The 20,493-nt window shown below is 44.3% G+C and overlaps 2 protein-coding genes and 1 pseudogene across 2 annotated transcripts; all 3 read left to right on the top strand.

The window, feature by feature from the left end:
• Window positions 1–3,903: 3,903 nt before the first annotated feature.
• Window positions 3,904–6,173, top strand: LOC108574409 (annotated as a pseudogene).
• LOC108574410 (putative uncharacterized protein FLJ37770) lies at window positions 5,119–5,974 on the top strand. The gene has a single exon (XM_017936994.1). It carries the CDS (start codon window positions 5,227–5,229, stop codon window positions 5,581–5,583), a length of 357 nt encoding a protein of 118 aa, XP_017792483.1. The 5' UTR covers window positions 5,119–5,226; the 3' UTR covers window positions 5,584–5,974.
• A 10,924-nt stretch (window positions 6,174–17,097) lies between the features above and the next one.
• Window positions 17,098–18,871, top strand: LOC108574406 (piggyBac transposable element-derived protein 4-like; the record flags this gene model as incomplete). The annotated part of the gene is made up of 1 exon (XM_017936990.1): window positions 17,098–18,871. A coding segment is annotated over exon 1 (1,764 nt), but the record flags the coding sequence as incomplete, so codon positions are not given.
• Between the last annotated feature and the right edge of the window lie 1,622 nt (window positions 18,872–20,493).

The raw sequence follows: 20,493 nt of genomic DNA, 5'->3' as shown, positions 1-20,493 counted from the left end.
ATCGAAGCGCAATTTAAATTCAATCCCAAGGGTGAATCATGAAAGACGTGCGCCCTAAGGCCGATACGTCAATCACGACAAACCCGCATCAGGTATAAATCCTCATATCATTCATTTCTCTTGCGAACTTATTTACAACATTCTATTTCTCACACCAGGATCGCAGGGATCCTCCTATTAAAAAGCAGAAGCAAAGACGAGGCTGTCGCGCGGGCAAAAGCTTCAAGTCCCGGGAAAAAGCGTGTAACCGAGCAACGATTACAGCTAGTGCCTTATTCCTACATACAACCACCTGAAGTGACCACCAATCAGAAAGAGACGGAAGTGATCGATCTGACACTATCAGATGGCGAGGAAACAGTGATCCTCCCACCATCAGAAATCGAAGTTCTTGACACCTCACGTGCTATACAGGTGTTCAACCACGAGGAGATACCCGACGAGGTGCTGATAGCTTATCTACGAGGGCAATACTCGGTTCGAATACCAATAAATTCTCCGACAAGATGACTACACGCTCGAAGACAGAAGCAGCAGCCATGCAGCAGGCCCTCGCCGAAAAGGACCTCCTGATCATGCAAAAACAAATTGAAAGCAGGGAGAAACGCGTCCGCGACGAGGCGCGCGTGGTCGAACAGAGACGACGCGAACTCGAGGCCAACAACCAAAACCACAAACAACTACGCGCCGAAATAGAACAGTTACGCGCAGAAATCTCAGAACAAAGGAGATCCTCCACAAGAAGCACACTTCCGCCTCCCTCAGAACCGCGTGCTCACGCAAATTTATCCGACGAGCCCGTCTCCTATATCATACGGGAAGCAGTCACGTCCATTCCCGTCTCCGACGGTTCTAATATAACCGTCTTGCAATTTTCACGCGCATGCAAGCGCGCTTCAGACCTCGTACCTGCACACCTTGGGAGGTCTCTCGCCAAGCTGGCAATCACCCGACTCAAGGGTAGGGCTTACACAGCCGTGTAAGATGAAGCCTGCGAGCCCGTAACCGAATTATGCAATAGGCTGAAGGACATATTCGGCCCCCAGCACACCGTGAATCACTACCGCGGTACACTGGTAAACACCTACATGAAAAGTGGCGAACACATCCTCGACTACATTAGTCGAATAAAAGATTTACGCGAAGCAATAATATACTGCAACCGCCAGGGCGCGAACCTAGTCGAAATCGACTCCCTGACGGTAACCAGCTTCATAAACGGTCTCACCCCGGATATCCGGCCAGAACTTCGCGCGATGCGGTCGGCCGCCCTCAACACCGTCTTCGACGAAGCGGCCCAAGTCTACAATCAACGAGAGGTAGACAAGACACGATACGGAAAGCCGCAGGCAGAACGGCGGAAGGTCCAGTTTTACGAAAGCAACCGAGTCGAAGCAACGGCCCGCACGTCATACTAGCCACCGCAAAGACCCGCATCTCCATACAGAAGAACGGAGCAACCGCCTCTGCCTTGGAGACAGATGCCGCCACAACGAGACTCCTCGCCTGCACCACCAACGAGACCCATCCGCGATGTTCCAAGAACAACAGAACCTCCGCGCCGATTCGCCACGCCAGCAAGATTCTGCAATTATTGCAGAATCCCGGGACACGACATCCACGAATGTAGAAAAAGGATGTATAATAACGCCCAGCGGCCGAGAAACGAGCCCCTCCTCCCGGCGAGACAGGACTCGAAGAGGGAGGAGGCGCCAAAAAGGGTCCAGACCGTGAATCAGGAAAGCGAGAACGCACATCGCAAACGTAAAACTACAAGATGATAACCACGTCCCGTACGTAATCATCCCAACGCCTCAGTTTAAGGAGGCAACCCGGTTGATGGTAGACTCCGGCTCTCAACCAAATCTCATCAAGGCATCTGCCTTGCACCACGGCGTAAGCATCGACAAGCAGCACATCTTACGCATCTCCGGAGTCACGAATGGATCCACAACCACCCTCGGCGCCGTCAGCGTGAACCTATTGGACTACGACATCGTATTCCACGTGGTCCCCGACACATTCCCCATTGAAACGGATGGAATCCTCGGGACGAGTTTCATGTGCCTGGGAGACATCGCCGACTACACGCAGGCGCGCATTGAGTGGAAAGGTAGGACCATTCCATTCTCTAACGTCGAAGTAACCACGATCCCGGCTCGAACCGTTTCGAGCATCTCAATTCGGGTCACCGGACCCAAATATGGCTACGCTCCGAGGGTGGACCTTGCGCCCGGCGTCCATACTTTCGACTGCCTCGTGCGCTACAGGCACGGCAAGGCGGTTATGCGTTGCGTTAACACCACTTCGTCAGACGTTACCTTAACCATGCCCTCCATGGAGTTGGAAGAGGTCCTGACGTTGTTTACGACTTCGCCAAATCTAAAATCTAATTCCAAATCAACTGCCCCCTTGACCAACATGGATTCAAGGGAGGACCAATCTCAAAATCTCAATTCCAAATCTACTGCCCCCTTGATCAACATGGATTCAAGGGAGGACCAATCTCAAAATCTCAATTTCAAATCCTTTGCAATCTCGACCAAACTTCCCGCTGAAAGAATCTCCGAAATCATGGGCATAATTAGCCATACTCATTTGAACAGCGAGGAGCTTGACCACGTAAAAGAGCTAGTAAGCAGTAACTACGACCTCTTCCATCTCCCCGGGGACATGCTGGGAAAAACCGATGTGGTAACCCACACAATTCCAACGTCTGACGATGTGCCAACGCACGTCAAACAATATCGATATCCACCGATCCACAAGGCGGAAATCAATACCCAAATGAAAGAGCTATTGGACAATAAAATAGTCCAACCGTCAAACTCTCCGTACAATTCCCCCTTGTGGATCGTTCCCAAGAAACCGGACGAATCCGGCAACAAGCGATGGCGAATGGTCATCGACTATCGCGCTCTGAACCTGAAAATCCATTTCGGATGTATACCCCTTGCCAAGCATCCTCGAGATCTTAGATTAGCTTGGAAGCGCCAAGTATTTTAGCGCATTCGACTTGGCAAGCGGATTCCACCAGATCGGAATGGAGAAGGCCGATGCTGAGAAGACCGCCTTCTCGACACCTTATGGACACTACGAGTTCTGCCGCATGCCTTTCGGTCTCAAAAATGCACCGGCCACTTTCCAACGGCTCATGGACAATGTCCTGAGCGGTCTTCAAGGCAACGAACTTTTCGTATATTTAGACGACATCGTCATTTACGCGAGATCCCTTTCGGAGCATCGCTCCAAATTTAACAAGCTCGCAGAACGTCTGCGCCGCGCAAACCTAAAACTGCAACCGTCCAAATGCGGATTCCTGCATCGCGAAGTCGCATATTTGGGACACATAATCGGCGAAACAGGAGTAAGACCGTCTTCCGAGAAGGTAATTGCAGTAAAAGAGTTCCCAACACCTAAACATGCAAAAAACGTTCGCGAATTCCTCGGCCTGGCAGGATACTACAGGCGGGTTATCGACAAATTCTCGCAGATTTCCAAACCCCTCACGAGTCTCCTACGCAAGGACGCCAAGTTCGTGTGGGGTCCCGATCAGCAACGCTCCTTCGACACGCTAAGCACAGCCCTTTGTTCCGAGCCTATCTTACAATACCTAGACTTCTCGAAATCATTTAATATCACAACCGACACTTCGGGTTACGCCCTAGGAGCAGTGCTCAGCCAAGGAGAACCCGGTTGCAACAAACCAATCGCATACGCGACGCGACTTCTCCACGGCGCCGAACTCAATTATTCGACAATAGAAAAAGAATGTTTAGCGATCGTCAACGCAGTCCAACACTTCAGACCATACGTATACGGTCATCAGTTTACACTGATAACTGATCACCGACCGTTGGTGTGGATGAATTCTGTGAAGGATCCCTCCTCGCGTCTGCTCCGTTGGCGATTAAAACTCGCCGAATACGACTACAAAATACGAGGGTAGTCCCAGAAGTACCCGACCTGACGTATAGATGGCGGTTGTTTTTTGAAAAAAATGACTATCGTAGAAAATACCAACCTTATAAAGCTTAAGTTTGAAGTTTGACGACGCTACGTTGTTCAGTATTTGTCTGGCAGCCATCAATAGTGAACGCTCTCGGTGAATTTGTAAACATGGAAAAAATTGGTCATCGTTATGTGATACAATACTTTCATTTGAAAGGCCTCAGTCCAACAGATATCAAAGCGCAGTTAGATTCTACTCTGGGGGAGTCTGCTCCTTCGTTTACAACAGTAAGATATTGGGTGGCAGAGTTTAAACGAGGCCGTACGAGCTGCCAAGACGAACGTCGCAGTGGTCGACCAAATGAGGTGACCACGCCAGAAATGGTGAAGAAAATCCACAAAATGGTATTGGATGACCGTCGACTGAAAGTGCGCGAGCTAGCAGACATGGTAGGCATTTCAAAAAGTGCTGTACATCGCATATTGACTGAAAATTTGGACATGACAAAGCTGTGCGCAAGATGAGTGCCGCGTTTGCTCACAGCCGAACAAAAACAGCGACGTGAGGATGTTTCAATCGAGTGTTTGACGAAGTTTCACAGCAATAAAGCAGAGTTTTTGCGTCGATACATAACCATGGATGAAACATGGGTCCATCACTTGACACCTGAGACAAAGGAACAGTCAAAACAATGGACTGAAAGGGGAGAATCGGCTCCAAAGAAGGCGAAGACAGTTCCATCTGCAGGCAAGATCATGGCGTCAGTTTTTTGGGATGCGCGTGGGATAATTTTCATTGATTATCTTCAAAAAGGAAGAACAATCAACGGCGAGTATTATGCGAACTTATTGCAGCGTTTGAGTGATGAAATCAAGAAAAAACGGCGAAAAAGAAAATTTTGTTTCATCAAGACAATGCACCAGTTCACACATCCGTTATCGCGATGGCCAAAATCAATGAGTTAAAGTTCGAATTGCTTCTTCACGCACCCTATTCGCCAGATTTAGCCCCCTCGGATTATTTTCTGTTTCCAAACTTGAAAAAATGGCTCGGTGGTAAAAGATTTGCCAAATATGAAGAGGTGGGACAGATACGAGGGTAGTCCCAGAAGTACCCGACCTGACGTATAGATGGCGGTTGTTTTTTGGAAAAAAAATGACTATCTTAGAAAATACCAACTTTATAAAGCTTAAGTTTGAAGTTTGACGACGCTACGTTGTTCAGTATTTGTCTGGCAGCCATCAACAGTGAACGCTCTCGGTGAATTTGTAAACATGGAAAAAATTGGTCATCGTTATGTGATACAATACTTTCATTTGAAAGGCCTCAGTCCAACCGATATCAAAGCGGAGTTAGATTCTACTCTGGGGGAGTCTGCTCCTTCGTTTACAACAGTAAAATATTGGGTGGCAGAGTTTAAACGAGGCCGTACGAGCTGCCAAGACGAACGTCGCAGTGGTCGACCAAATGAGGTGACCACGCCAGAAATGGTGAAGAAAATCCACAAAATGGTATTGGATGACCGTCGACTGAAAGTGCGCGAGCTAGCAGACATGGTAGGCATTTCAAAAAGTGCTGTACATCGCATATTGACTGAAAATTTGGACATGACAAAGCTGTGCGCAAGATAGGTGCCGCATTTGCTCACAGCCGAACAAAAACAGCGTCGTGAGGATGTTTCAATCGAGTGTTTGGCGAAGTTTCACAGCAATAAAGCAGAGTTTTTGCGTCGATACATAACCATGGATGAAACATGGGTCCATCACTTGAGACAAAGGAACAGTCAAAACAATGGACTGAAAGGGGAGAATCGGCTCCAAAGAAGGCGAAGACAGTTCCATCTGCAGGCAAGATCATGGCGTCAGTTTTTTGGGATGCGCGTGGGATAATTTTCATTGATTATCTTCAAAAAGGAAGAACAATCAACGGCGAGTATTATGCGAACTTATTGCAGCGTTTGAGTGATGAAATCAAGAAAAAACGGCGAAAAAGAAAATTTTGTTTCATCAAGACAATGCACCAGTTCACACATCCGTTATCGCGATGGCCAAAATCAATGAGTTAAAGTTCGAATTGCTTCTTCACGCACCCTATTCGCCAGATTTAGCCCCCTCGGATTATTTTCTGTTTCCAAACTTGAAAAAATGGCTCGGTGGTAAAAGATTTGCCAAATATGAAGAGGTGGGATCTGCGGTTGATGGCTATTTTGAGGAGCTCGACGATTCTTACTATAAACAGGGTATTGAAGCTATTGAACATCGCTGGGAAAAGTGTATCGAGCTAAAAGGAGACTATGTAGAGAAATAAAGATACTTTTCCCCAAATTTTTTGTGTTTTCTTTGTTAGGTCGGGTACTTCTGGGACTACCCTCGTAGTTTACAAAGCCGGCAGACATAACACAAACGCTGACGCGCTCTCACGAAACCCTATTCCAGTCCTACCAATAAGCTCCGACTCCTCCGGTATGGAATTATTCAACCTTTCGGCCTTCACAGACTCACCTCCCTCCCACCACACACCGCCTCCTCCAGACCCCCTCACACCGACACCGGCATGCAGTTCCTCAGAACCTAACGCATCACTTCAAAGCACATTTCCACCTGCATCCGACACCGACGACGACGCCGACGATACGCCATTATTCCAATCAGACTACGTAGACCCGCACGAAAGCCGCAGGACCACAGTTTACATACGCGACCGATTAACAATGAGAATAGATAATATTGCATGCTTCATCACACAGAACGGACAGCCACTCGACACCGGTTCCATAGAATTAGCTCAACAAAACAAACTCGGGCCAACAAAAGACCTAACATTCTGTCGCGCCAAATTAAATAAGAACGGTTCACACAACCCCATCCTCTTACCATGCAAATCAACTCCCACTCACACAGCCACACACGACGATGTCATTGAATGCCTTCGCTCACTGTACAACGTTGCGACAGAATTAAACCTCCAAACAATCAGCATCTCACGTTCCGCGATAGACGACGTCTCTTGGACAGAAATTTACGACGCGCTTATCGACTTGTTTGCAACAACACAGACTCAAATTTTCATTTATACAAACGAAATACAAATTCCTCCAACGGAGTTAAAACGCGACATCATCACTGAAAACCACGTATCCGCTTTCGGTGGACACAAAGGTATTACAAAACCCTACAAACGAATTCGCGAAAAATATTATTGGCCGACGCTCAAAACCGACGTTCAAAATTTCGTAACCTCGTACCCTAGCTGCCAGATACAGAAACTCCAACGCGTAAAGACCAGACAGCCCATAACTTTAACCGACACTCCAGGACAGGCATTCGACAAAGTCTCCCTGGATATCGTGGGTCCGCTCCCTACAACTCCCTCTGAAAACAGCTACATCCTGACAATCCAAGACCTCCTAACTAAGTACTCCCTGGCTATTCCTCTCCAAAACCCAAACGCCGTGAGCACGGCCGATGCGTTTGTTAACAAATTCATTTGCCGTTTCGGTACGCCGAAAGCCATTTTAACCGACCAGGGTTCCAATTTCATGAGTTCACTATTCCGAGTAATAGCTAAACGATTCCGCATAAATCACTGCAAAACGACTGCTTTCCATCCCCAGAGCAACGGGTCCATAGAACGATCCCATCACGTACTCACAGAATATTTAAAACACTATATTAAAAATAGTAACTGGGACGAATGGCTGGACTTAGCGATGTTTAGCTATAACACCAGCGTTCACGAGGCCATGAGATTCACCCCACACGAGCTGGTGTTCGGGCGCCTCGCACGTGTCCCATCATCCATCCCTCTTCCCGACGTCACCAACGACGAATCCTACAACTATTATCTCCACAATCTCCAAACAAAACTTATCGACGCCATAAACCAGGCCAGGAATAATTTGAATCAGGCCAAAGCAAAATCTAAATCCTATTACGATAGGAAGGTCAATCAGCAGCAATTCTCTCCGGGAGACGAGGTCTTCCTCCTGAAAGAGCCCCGAAAGGGAAAACTCGACGCCGAATATACCGGACCATTCGCCGTCCTTCAAAATTTAGATAATAACAACGTCCAAATTAGCTATAAGAACGGATCGCGTACTGTACACGCAAACAAACTTAAACGAGCGACGTCACATACCCCCTCCACGGTGTATCACTGCCGTCAAAGCCCACATCATTCCCCTTCCCATATTCGGCAAGACAACTATAAATCACCGAGCAGCACGAGGCAGAAACATTCTACAACCAGCACTCCAACAGCAACAATGGTTCCTTTTGCGCTAATACTCTGCGCCATCATCACCTCATAAACTACGCTCATCGGCCACGATTGCAGCGGCTCAACTCTCAATACTACAACATTCTCCATCATCGATCCAATCCCCTGCAGTTCAGAGGATTCCAGCATAAGCTATAAGCCAACCGACATCCAGCTTCTTCAACTGGCCGATTTCAACAACGCCCCAGTAATACAGTGTCATGTCGAGATTGATCGGACGATATATTACTGTGGCATGCACTCACACATCTCAGTCGTACATAATGGGCGACACCAGTACATCCAAACCACACCAAGAGAAGCTTGCCAATTATTACACACCACCGGATCAACTCTCATCACACAGGCAGCACAAATAACAGGCATCCGGCCCAACTCTACCACAACCCACTCACTCACATTGGCCGGAAACATTGGACCAGAAGGACGCTGCGATGGCTCAACGTACGGAAACCCATACGGAACCTGGACGAACGTCGTGGTTCAGGCATTGGTGAAGATCACACTTAAATCCTATACAACACCAGTAAGACTCTCCGACGACAAGATAATTCTCAAGTCAGGCCAACAATGCCGCTAGCAATCCGGCCATTGTCTGGACAACGAAGATGGCTTCACATACTGGGAAACAGCACCCCACGACTACTGCAAATTCCAGAACTATGACGTGCTATTCGACGGAAAAGCAACGAAAATCATACCAGAAGACCGAACCGACCCAACAGTTTACTCAGCCGTCACGGGAGACACTACATTCCCACTAGCAAGAACAGGCCAGCTCACGCTATGCGGCTACACATTAATCAAAACAGAACATCCGAAACTCTTCGTCCTAGAGGTCGCAGCTGCCGGAAGGTTCAAGGCTAAAAATTCAATTCCCATAAACAATTTGGACATTTTCACCTACGTAAACACCAAATTCGTTTACGTAGAAAAACATATCAAAACCCAAATAAAGAGCCTCTACCAAAATTTAATGAAGCAGCGTTGCGCGATGGAAAAGCAACTAATCCAGAACGCGCTTACACTAATTCATGTGGCCCCCCAGGACGTGGCCACCACCATCACCAAGGAACCAGGATACCTCGCTGTCCCCTCCGGAGAGGTACTCCACATCGTGAAATGCATTCCCGTCACATGTCAGACGAGGAGTACGGAAGAATGCTACAACGAACTTCCGGTACTATATAGAAATGAATCATATTTCCTCACACCAAAGAACAGAATACTCACACGACACGGGACTCGAAGAGATTGTAACGACATCATGCCACCAATGTACAAAATACACGGAACATGGTATCGCTTCCTCCCCAAGCCGGTAGACAGCATACCACCTATTCCGCTGCAATCCATATCAAAATTCAAATGGCACTACATAGATCCGTACAACCTCGCCAGTGCGGGAATATACTCTACGGACGACCTCAACCGCCTGAAGGAACATATAATGTTCCCTGTGGAGAAATCCTCCATCATCAACTCAATGGCACAAGGAGCATCAGGCAGAGCATTCAGCGCGAATACCTTACAGATGTCAAACCTCCTGGATGAGTCTGCACTGCAGAAGATCGCTGAATCCACCGCCAAACGCCTTTGGACTGGATTCATCACGTTCGGGTCAATCAGCGCAGGAGTCATAGGAGTCTACATCACATTCAGGATCATAAAACTAATCATCGAAACCATCCTGAACGGGATAGCCCTTCATGCGGCCTACGGATGGAGCCTCCGCCTCGTCACCGCTGTATGGAGCTCCCTCGCACACTTTTGCATATACCTCAACACACGTGATCAGAACACTACCAGTGGCCATAACCCACAACAAATTACCCACGAGTGCATCAGTGTAGTGACCCCCAATACCACCCCCACGGAAGTAGAGACGGCCATACACAGAAACGACAGCTGCTCGATATTTCCCTCGCAACCCCAAAACCCACCAACACAGAGACAAGGAACAATTTCACCTATGGTGAAATTCTTGCCCCAGGGGGGGAGGTGTGACGTCGGCTACACCGACGATTGAATTAGTGATAAGACATATTGCGACGTCGAGTATACCGACGATTGAATTAGCTTTAAGACATATATAATAATTAGTCATAAGCACACTCCGACTCCACTCCAAAACATAACCGAACATTCCAATCCTATCTCCCATAAACATCCGTCCGAACCAACTCCTTATCTTCCCATAAACATCCTTGGCCCAAACCAAATTCCACTCCTATCTTATCTCCAGCCTAAACAAAACCACATCAATAACATTCACACGCCACCCTTTATTCCCTCGATTCCCGCACCTACAAAACAATAGTATAAAAGAAGCGACAACCGATCAGTCTGCAGTCGCGGTCTGTAGTACACAGTCACAAGGCGAGAGACCCAGAGCCTCCGTCTCCGTCAAGTAGAATCCATCCGAGGACCTACTCTGGCCATCGCGTTCCGAAATCGTTCTATTCCCGAGTTTTACTATATCTAGCGTTAATTAATCTAAGTTCCATATATCTGTAATCATTCTTAGGTTAATACATATATCTCGTATATCTACTTCCAGTATATTTGATTCAATATCCAATTCATAACTCTAGTGCATTACGACACTCTTCTTACAATAAGTTGCGGCGGTGCTGACTTAGCTGCACGGCGACCATTGTTAAGAGAGCATCGAGAGTAAGATCTTAGACTGAGGCGCTGACTTAGCTGCGCGGTCTAAGTTATTACGCGACAAGCACATCAGGGTTAATGCCGCGTACGCGACGCGCCGGTTTCAAGTACCAACTGCGTAAAATAGTGCGCGAATATCACCGACCAGCATCTCAGGGACGCTGGCCTCTCGGAGTTGAAACAACTCCCATCCTCGATCAAGGACTCCAACGGAACGGAATCACGTGGAGGTTGATTCCCCTGGACTTGGATCGACAATAAGCGGATTCTACGCGCCCAGACCATCATCGCAGTCCCGCCATCAGACATAGACGTACGCGCTGTGTGGAAGGAGAAAAATTGTTCCTTGTGTCGTTCGGTCGAGATAACGATAGAAATATCGTTGCATTCCTTAACCGGAATCCCGGACGTAACAACAAATAGGAAGCACCTGCCTTGTGAGATAAAAAAACCAAAATTCCAAAATAAATCCACAGTTGCATATCGCAGGGGCAATACTTTGGTTGTTGCATGGAAGAACAAGAGGACTGTGACGGCTTTGTCCACGTGGAATAATGCGGAAATAACTCCCGTAAAAAGAATTTCACGGGGAGGTGTTGAAGTTTGTGTAAAAAAACCTAATGTTATTGTCAATTACATCAAATATATGAACGGCGTTGATCGGGCTGACCAATTGGCCTCGACATATTGTTTCCTAAGAAAATCCATAAAATGGTGGCGAAAGCTATTTTTCTGGGGTTTAGAGGTCTGCTGTATCAATTCATATATTCTCTATAATTCAGCAAAGAAGCAGAGAAACGAACGGCCGCTTAGTCACCTGCAATACTTGAAAACTTTAGTTGATCAGTTGAGAGGAGATTTCCGGCAAAAACAACCGCGAGCTTCTACCTCGCAGAGCGGCTCTGAAAATATCCGATTAAATGGGAAGCTCCATGTTATACTAATGGGAAGTAAAAGGGATTGCAAGGTTTGTTCCCAACGAACCAACCCTGGCAAAAGGCAACAAACTGTATATTACTGTGACACTTGCCCCAAGAAACCAAGGATGCATCTCGGAGATTGTTTTATAAAATACCATACGATGCAAAAATATAGAATGTAATGTGTAATCAATTTCTTTCTTTGAACTCTGAAGATATGTAAAATGTTAAAATATACAAGTTTAAAGTGTTATATTGTGTCTGAAATCATTGGATGTTTAAGCTAACAGTAAAAAATTTATGAAATAAGCGAGAATAACTAACTCCTCTCGAGTTGCTAGTTCGCTCGAGCGAAAAAGGTTTCGAGCGCAAAGGGTTAAAAGAACCGTAAAAAGGGAAGTTTGACAAACAATATTCAGGCCCATTTGAAATAGTAGAAGTATTGTCGAAAGACAACGTTAAGATTAAGATTAAGAATAAGTATAAGGTAATCCATACAAATAAACTAAAAATGTGTAAGTACCATAAATGACGATCCGGCGAGCAGGGCAAGAAAAGAAAAGACACTTCAAGTGAAAAATCAAAAAACAGTGCTCCCCCACCAGTGAAAACCCCACTACCCGACCCCCCACCCATACCCCAACGAAAGGTATATCATCTTCGGTACACCAACCATCGGACACAAACCAACCCCAGACTTCAAGCAACGAACTTCAAAATGTTGCCCACCAAGTGCATCCCAGTGATACTAACGTTCGCGTGAGCCACGTGCTACGCACTCGTAGCATACGATTGTGCCGGACAATCATTAAACATTACGACCCTCGCGTTAACAAACATTGGTGACTGTGAGGTGCCGCGCAACGACCCAAAAAAGGAAAAACAATTCATACAGCTCCTACAATTAGCGGAGTATACCAGTGTGACAGTGAAACAGTGCAAAATAAAAATAGATAGAACAATATTTTACTGCGGTATGTACTCTCACATCGCAGCAGTGCAAGGAGGACAAAGGGAATACCTAATAAAGGTATCCAAAGATCTCTGTTACCAAATACATCATACCGGACAAATCCAATTCTCCGCAACGGACCGCATAATAGGGTTACGGCCTAATACAACGAACACTCGCAGCATCACCCTGGCAGGCACGACATCAACGGATGGAAAATGTACCGGCGCACAATACAGTGACCCTTACGGTACATGGGAAAACGTAATCGTCCAGGCATCGATCACGTTCACACTCTCAGAATTCAGAACGGCCGTCAGATTCAACACCGGACAGATAATCCTCCCATCAGGACACCTTTGTCCAGTACAGGACGAGGCCTGCAGCGACGTCAATGGGGAGTCCACCTTCTGGACAGCCATCCCAGAGGACAGTTGCCACTTCGAGAGATACGACGTCCTGTACGAGGGACTCGCAACAAAACTGAGCCCACCAGACTAACATCCAGAGCCCACCATCTTCACGATGACATTTACAGACACCACGTTCGCATTGACTACAACAACAATACTCCCAATTTGCGGATACCATCTCCTTCGAACAGAACATCCCAAGTTATACGTCTTAGCAACAAACAAAGAGAACACGTTCAAATCAAAAACTAAAACGGAAGTAAACAATCTCGACATTCTAACCTATGTGAACAGCAAATTCATCTACGTCGAGAAACACTTGAAAACACAGCTAAACGAACTATACACGAATATCATCCAAAAAAAAATGCATTCTGGAACAGCAAATCCTCAGGAACGCACTATCACTCGCCCAAATTCAACCAGATGAATTCGCTTACACAATAATGAAGAAACCAGAATATATGGCAGTAACTGCACCTAATCAAGTGCATACCAGTAGAATGCACCATTCGACACACCGACATATGTTACAACGAACTTCCAGTCACTGTCAGAAACTCTACATTTTACATGAAACCAAAGAACAAAATTCTCGTAAGAACCGCAACACCAATTGACTGCAACGAACTCCTACCCGTCATGTTCCACATACATGACACGTGGTACAGACGCACACCAAAACTGGTGGAAAGCATTCCACCACCAGCTATTCAACCACTAACGCAACCCACCTGGAAGTACAAAACTCCAGAACATTTGGCATCCAGCGGAATCTACACGCAGCAACAAATAAGCGAGCTCCAAGATCACATCCTATTTCCCATAGAAAAACCGGCAACGCTACACATAATGGCCCACGGAGCATCAGGAAAAACAATTCCACCAGGATCAATACACATGAACAGCCTCTTGGACGACGACTCACTAACCAAAATAGCAGAGTCGACCACGAGAAAAGTATGGGCAATGTTCACGACATTCGGATCCATCACAGCCGGTTGCATGGGCATCTACCTTGCAGCCGGCCTCGTCAAACTCTTGCTGGACACACTCATCAACGGATACGCACTACATACCGTATATGGATGGAGCCTCTACCTCATAGGAGCAATTTGGGACTCTGTCGCCCAACTCCTCCTTCTCCGAGGAAACAAACAACACCAACACCGGGACACATCTCCAGCACAAATTCTACAGCCCGAAGAACATCCAAGGATACCCCCCACAACACCTACCCCAGAAACCCCCACACCAAACCCCAGAACAAGCACTACAGACTATAAAATATACCCAGTTTTTTTTACAATATAAGAGTAATGTACCATAGATATAAGAACAACTTATACGATAAATTACCGACCGTAGATGTAAGAATAGCCCATACGATAAAATACCATAGGATGTAAGAACAACTCTTAGAATAAATTACCGACCGCACAATAGTACAGAGTAAAGCAGGACGCTGCGACCTTCCGATAGATGGCACTCTCGCCACCCGAACGGTAGGCAAGCCTCGAGCGTTACCCCCACCGATCAGCAATACTTCCACCAACCGGCGCACTCCAGATAGTATACTCAGCGCAGCGGCATTCTGCCGCAGTTCACCGCCGACTCCTTACTAGCTCAGACTAATTCGACTCAATCCACTGTATCGTAACTCCGCGTTAGTTCTAATTCTTAGTTCTAGTTCTATTCTCACATTGTACGTTTATAGTGTAACTCTCTTTTAACCCTTTGCACTCCGCTGTCCCCTCTCATGGGACATCGTAATTCTAGCATATCACTCGGATGTCCCCTCTCATGGGACATTAAAGTTTATTAGTGATTACGGGGAATTGAGTTATTTCAGCGCAACTTTTTGAGACATGCATGTTTCTCTGAAGTTTTCTTTTGAAATGGCACAAGAAGTCAAATCAAAATATATTAAAATTACTAAGATGTCAGATAAAATTACAAGAAATGTCAGCGGGTTTTGTGTCAGACGAGAACGTGAGAGGCGTGCTCGCGACGGTCCGAGCACTTCTCGCCGCCACTTGAAAAGAGCGATAAGGGGAATTTGTAGAAGAAAGGTCGGTATGCGAACATAGCACGCACTGTATAGTGAGATTTATAAGTACAAATAAACAAGTCTAAATCTGGAGGAAAAGATTTTCAAAGCTGAGCTCAGTCTGGTTTGAAGCGTCGAGCAGTATACATACAGTACCGGACAAATGAATTCGGACAAAAATATTTTTGTTTCTCTACACTATGACATTGTTGGTGGGAGAAGGCCACTCTGTGTTTTGTTTTCGATTAGTTGAAAGCTAGCTCACGAGGAAATTAGAGGTAGATATTTACTCTATATTACGTATAAGATAGGTTTTATTCGAATTTGCTTGGACAAAAGTATTCGGACGTTTCATTTATGCGTGTAATTTATTTTTTAATGCTGATATATTTGTTAAATTCTTTTCTTGTGCTTTTATTCTATTCTTACGAAGATGGTGCGAGGACAAAGTTTACCGAAATATATGAAGGAACAGGTTGTAAATGCTTTACAAAATGGTGAATCCATATGTGACGTTTCCCGACGCTTTAACATCGCAAAACAAACCGTGTACTGCATTCAAAAGCGATTTCAAGAACGAGGACACTTAGAAAATAAATTCAAGTCTGGCCGTCCGAAAAAGACCTCGATTAGACAAGACAGGCAAATACGACGTCTGTCAATTGCTGATCCCAGGAGGACTGCAGTAGAGATCCATAGAAGTTTAATCGAAACTGACGACTTGGACGTTAGTGTGCGTACAGTACGACGTCGTCTAATGTCTTTTGGGTTACATGGACGACATGGAGTAAAGAAACCATTGATTTCGAAAAAGAATAGGATGGCCCGACTTAAATTTGCTCAGGAACACCTTCATTGGTCAATAGAAGACTGGTCCAATGTACTTTTCAGCGACGAAAGTAAATTTAAATTATTTGGATCTGATGGAATTCAGTGGGTACGTCGACCAAAAGGTCAAAGATTCAACGTGCGTTATCAAATTCCCACAGTAAAACATGGAGGAGGAAGCATTATGGTTTGGGGGTGCTTTTCCGGTCACGGCGTTGGTCCATTGCGGCAAATTAAAGGTATAATGAAGAAGGAACAGTACATAGAAATATTAGAGACAGACATGTTGCCTCATGCAAGGGAAATCATGGACGAAAATTGGATATTCCAACATGATAATGATCCAAAACACACCTCTTGTGCCGTGAAAAATTGGATTCGTGTAAATAATGTGAACGTTCTTAAGTGGCCATCGCAAAGTCCGGACCTAAATCCAATAGAACATCTTTGGGAACATTTGAAACTATCCATAAAAAATGAAAAATTTCTAAATACTGCTAAATTGTACAACACTCTTTGCCAAAAATGGCAAAACATTACTCCTGCTACATTAAATAGTCTTTTGAAATCTATGCCCAAAAGAATGCAGGCAGTTATTGATTCTAGAGGTTATTCTACTAAATATTAATTTATTCTTTTATTTTCATGAATAACATTCGTTTATATTATAATTTTTTCAAGATATAAGTTTTGTCCGAATACTTTTGTCAATCAAATTTTTGTTTATTGTTCAAAATATATATTTTATGTTACAATTTGCTAAATTGGTTTACATACATTATTTATCACCCTGACTTTCATAAATTGCTCAATTCATTTTATATTAATATCGTGACTTATTCATAAAAACTAAGAGAAATCATTTGTCCGAATACATTTGTCCGGTACTGTAGATCTAACGAGTGAGAAAATCGGAAAAGTGATTCTTCTCTTGGTGAATAAATTGTTTGGTAAAAGCTCTTTTGGTAAATATCACCTTGTGAATTAGTAATAACAATTAGAAATTTTCAACCCATGTATTTATTCATATTTTTTATTAGAACAATGGCAAAACGTTCAACCACGAATGAGTTTCATGACACAAGTAGTAGTGAAGATGAGCTCCAGATAGACCTCTATACAGACATGTTAGAAAGACTAACTGTAGGAGAAAACGACAGCAGTGATAGTGATATTGTCCAACCAAGATGGCGACGAAGAGTTCGCATAGATAGCGATAGCGATAAAAGTGATACGGAAGAAAACACACCGCAACATGGCAACGTATCGTCAAGTGAAGAGTGGGAAGATGTTACTGAATCGGACGTTCCTCCAGCCACGATAAATTTTGATTTGCATGGCGAAATAGCCGGACCACACTTACCGAGTAACGTAAAAGAACCCATAGACTATTTTACATTATACTTTACTGAAGAATTAGTAGACAGCATAATAAAAGAAACAAACAATTATGCCAACGAAGAAATTAGAAAGAAACAACTTTCACGAAAGTCAACTTGGCACAAGTGGTACGATATTACTAAAGAAGAATTTTTAGCATTCATCGCCGTTATCCTAAATATGGGATTGATTCAACTCCCAAACATGCAAGAATACTGGTCTACTGCTTCCAATAGTAGAATCCCTTTTTTTCCAGAAACATTCACTAAGGCCAGATTTATGCAGATATTTTGGATGTTACATTTGAAGAAACCCACGCCAAGAAATGCATCGATAAGAACTCGTATTCAAAAAGTCAGCAACTATTTAGAACACATAGATGGCAAATTTAGACAATATTTCATACCGTATAAAGCAGTCGCTGTGGATGAATCTATTGTAAAATTCAAAGGCAGAATAGCATTTATCACCTATAATCCGAACAAGCCAAAAAGGTGGGGTATGCGCATATATGCGCTGGCGGACTCAAAAACTGGATATTTATTTACAATACTTCCATACTATGGCAGCATAACTTCTGATAATATATCTCGGCCAGATCTTCCAGTAAACACCAGGATTCCGCTACATTTATATAAGAAATTATTAGATAGAGTTCCTGATGCAAAAGGATACCACATGTTCACTGACAGGTACTATACTAGCATCCCTTTAGCGGAAGAATTGCTAAAGATGAATTGTCATCTTACTGGCACCATAAACGTTAATCGAAAAGGCGTACCGACACAAATAAAAAAACCAAAATTTTCAACAAGAAAAACAGTTGCATACAGGAAGAATAACAATACGCTTCTTGCGTGGAAAGACAAAAGAATTATTACAATGCTCACTAATTATTACAACACACAACTACAATCTACCCACAAAACATTGCGCGGTGGACATGTTGTAACAGTCAATAAGCCTGAAATGGTGTTAGGATACACGGCAAATATGGGTGGTGTGGATCGTGCGGATCAATACGCTTCGACGTATTGTTTCCTCCGTAAATCGCTGAAATGGTGGAGGAAGTTATTTTTTTGGGGGTTGGAAATGTGTGTCATTAACTCATACATAATGTATCGCATCTCAAAACAAACAAATAATGAAACGCCAATGACGCACCACAAGTTTGTCAAGACACTCATTGACCAGTTGAGGGGAGATTTTCGTGTATCGAGAACGCGTCCATCCACATCTTTTGAAGACACCAGATTAGACAATAAATTACATATTCCCGATGTGGGACAAAGAAAACGGGATTGCATAGTTTGTTCCAACAGGAAAACACCTGGTGGCAGGCGTCAAACAGCTTATTATTGCCAAACGTGCACTAATCAGCCTGCAATGCATATTGGGGAGTGTTTTAAAATTTACCATACTGTACAAAATTATAAAAAATAAAATATTGATTTTTTTGCAAATATACATTTCTCGATTTCAACCTATTCATATAAGTCCAATATCATTATAATAAGTTACTTAGTTCCAAAACTATACTAAATAATACGAGGGTCTGTAAATGCCCGTTTCTGCCGCAAAGTGGCGCTGAGTAGCTGAACACCAACGTCCAGAATGGTTCGGAGTGCAAAGGGTTAAGAATATATATATTTTACTTTAAGTGTATAATCACGGTGTGGATAGTTGATTTCCAATCCCTACGTATACAAACTTCCGGCATCGTGTTAGTAAATGTCGTTTTCACTCAAGTGTTTGTAATTTGCTCTATTCATTACCGTTCGTTCGCCTTCGAACCATAGAGAGGAAAACCGCTTATGGTTCAATACGATCACTGTGACCTAGAGAGGACAGCCGCTTAGGAAACAGGGTCGCCAGGCAAACGAGAGGTTAATTCAAAGGTCATAAATTATCAATAATATACGCTGATGCCGAAAGCGCGCCGCGCGGGTCGAAGGAACCAATTACGACAATTGGCTCGCGTATACAGAACAGTGCCAGTTATTCATATATACATAGCGACAGCCTACTGGGAATATACGATTTCGAGCACCCGGTCTACCAACGGGAGGAAACTCGTGGATTGGTTTGGAAGCTGTACCCGGTAGATCTCGCTGTCAGTTTCTTCAGGCCTGAGGACACCGTTGAAGGAGACCCCAGGAAACATCCCTCGACGCGACTCGAAGCACGATAAGTCGTAAGAGCACTAGTCCCGTCAGTCGAGGACGTACGAGCCTCGAGGACAAAATACAAATTATCGTCCGTAAACGAGCGTCCCGTGGCGTGGCAACGCCGTCGCTTTTATTTTTAAAACTCGAGAACCCTGGGACGTGACATTATGTGCTACTGGATAAACGCAAAAACAGACTCGATGCGATTATTGGACATACACTCCGTTCAATATAAGAATAACCTCACTTCGCGCATGGGACGGACTTGAGGCAGTGCTAGAACATCCGAACTCCCACTTAACCGCCTACGTTTATCTCCGTCTTACCCTCTGCTACGCTCTCCATCTACTGTTCCAGGCGTGACACTTTCATATACACAGTGATATAATTAATTCTCTATTTACTTTTGTATTGTTCTTTTTTTGGTCTTATTGCTACTATCGTTAAGGGGGTATTCTAGTGTGACGGTTTTAAAAAATCGATTTTTTTTTTTTGCATATATCGAAAGTACATCTCTTCAAAAGTGTGTTCCTAAAATTTCATAGTTGTATTCGATAAAATAACGAAGTTATAGCTCGTTTAGTGTGACATATCACAGGCCGGTGATAGGGAGAATGGAATTTCGCAACAGTAAACCGCGCAGTAATCTGTACATATATGTAGAATTTACTTTGATTTGTGATTGAGGTTCGGAAAAGTATATTTAAAATAATAATAATAACAGTTTATTAACACATATAAAGAAATAAAATAAAAATCAAATGTCGACGTTAATTATAATGCATCCTCTTCTTTCTTGGCAGTAATTACATTTAATAATGGATTTGCCATTAATTGTATTAATAATAGTCCATTTTTAAAGTATTATCAGTAATGGGGGTT

This window comes from Habropoda laboriosa, unplaced genomic scaffold, assembly GCF_001263275.1.
Source record: "Habropoda laboriosa isolate 0110345459 unplaced genomic scaffold, ASM126327v1 scaffold226, whole genome shotgun sequence".
In the NCBI taxonomy this organism is placed as follows: Eukaryota; Metazoa; Arthropoda; class Insecta; order Hymenoptera; family Apidae; genus Habropoda; species Habropoda laboriosa.
Note: the sequence above shows the minus strand (reverse complement) of the source record. Positions and strands in the feature narration are given on the sequence as shown.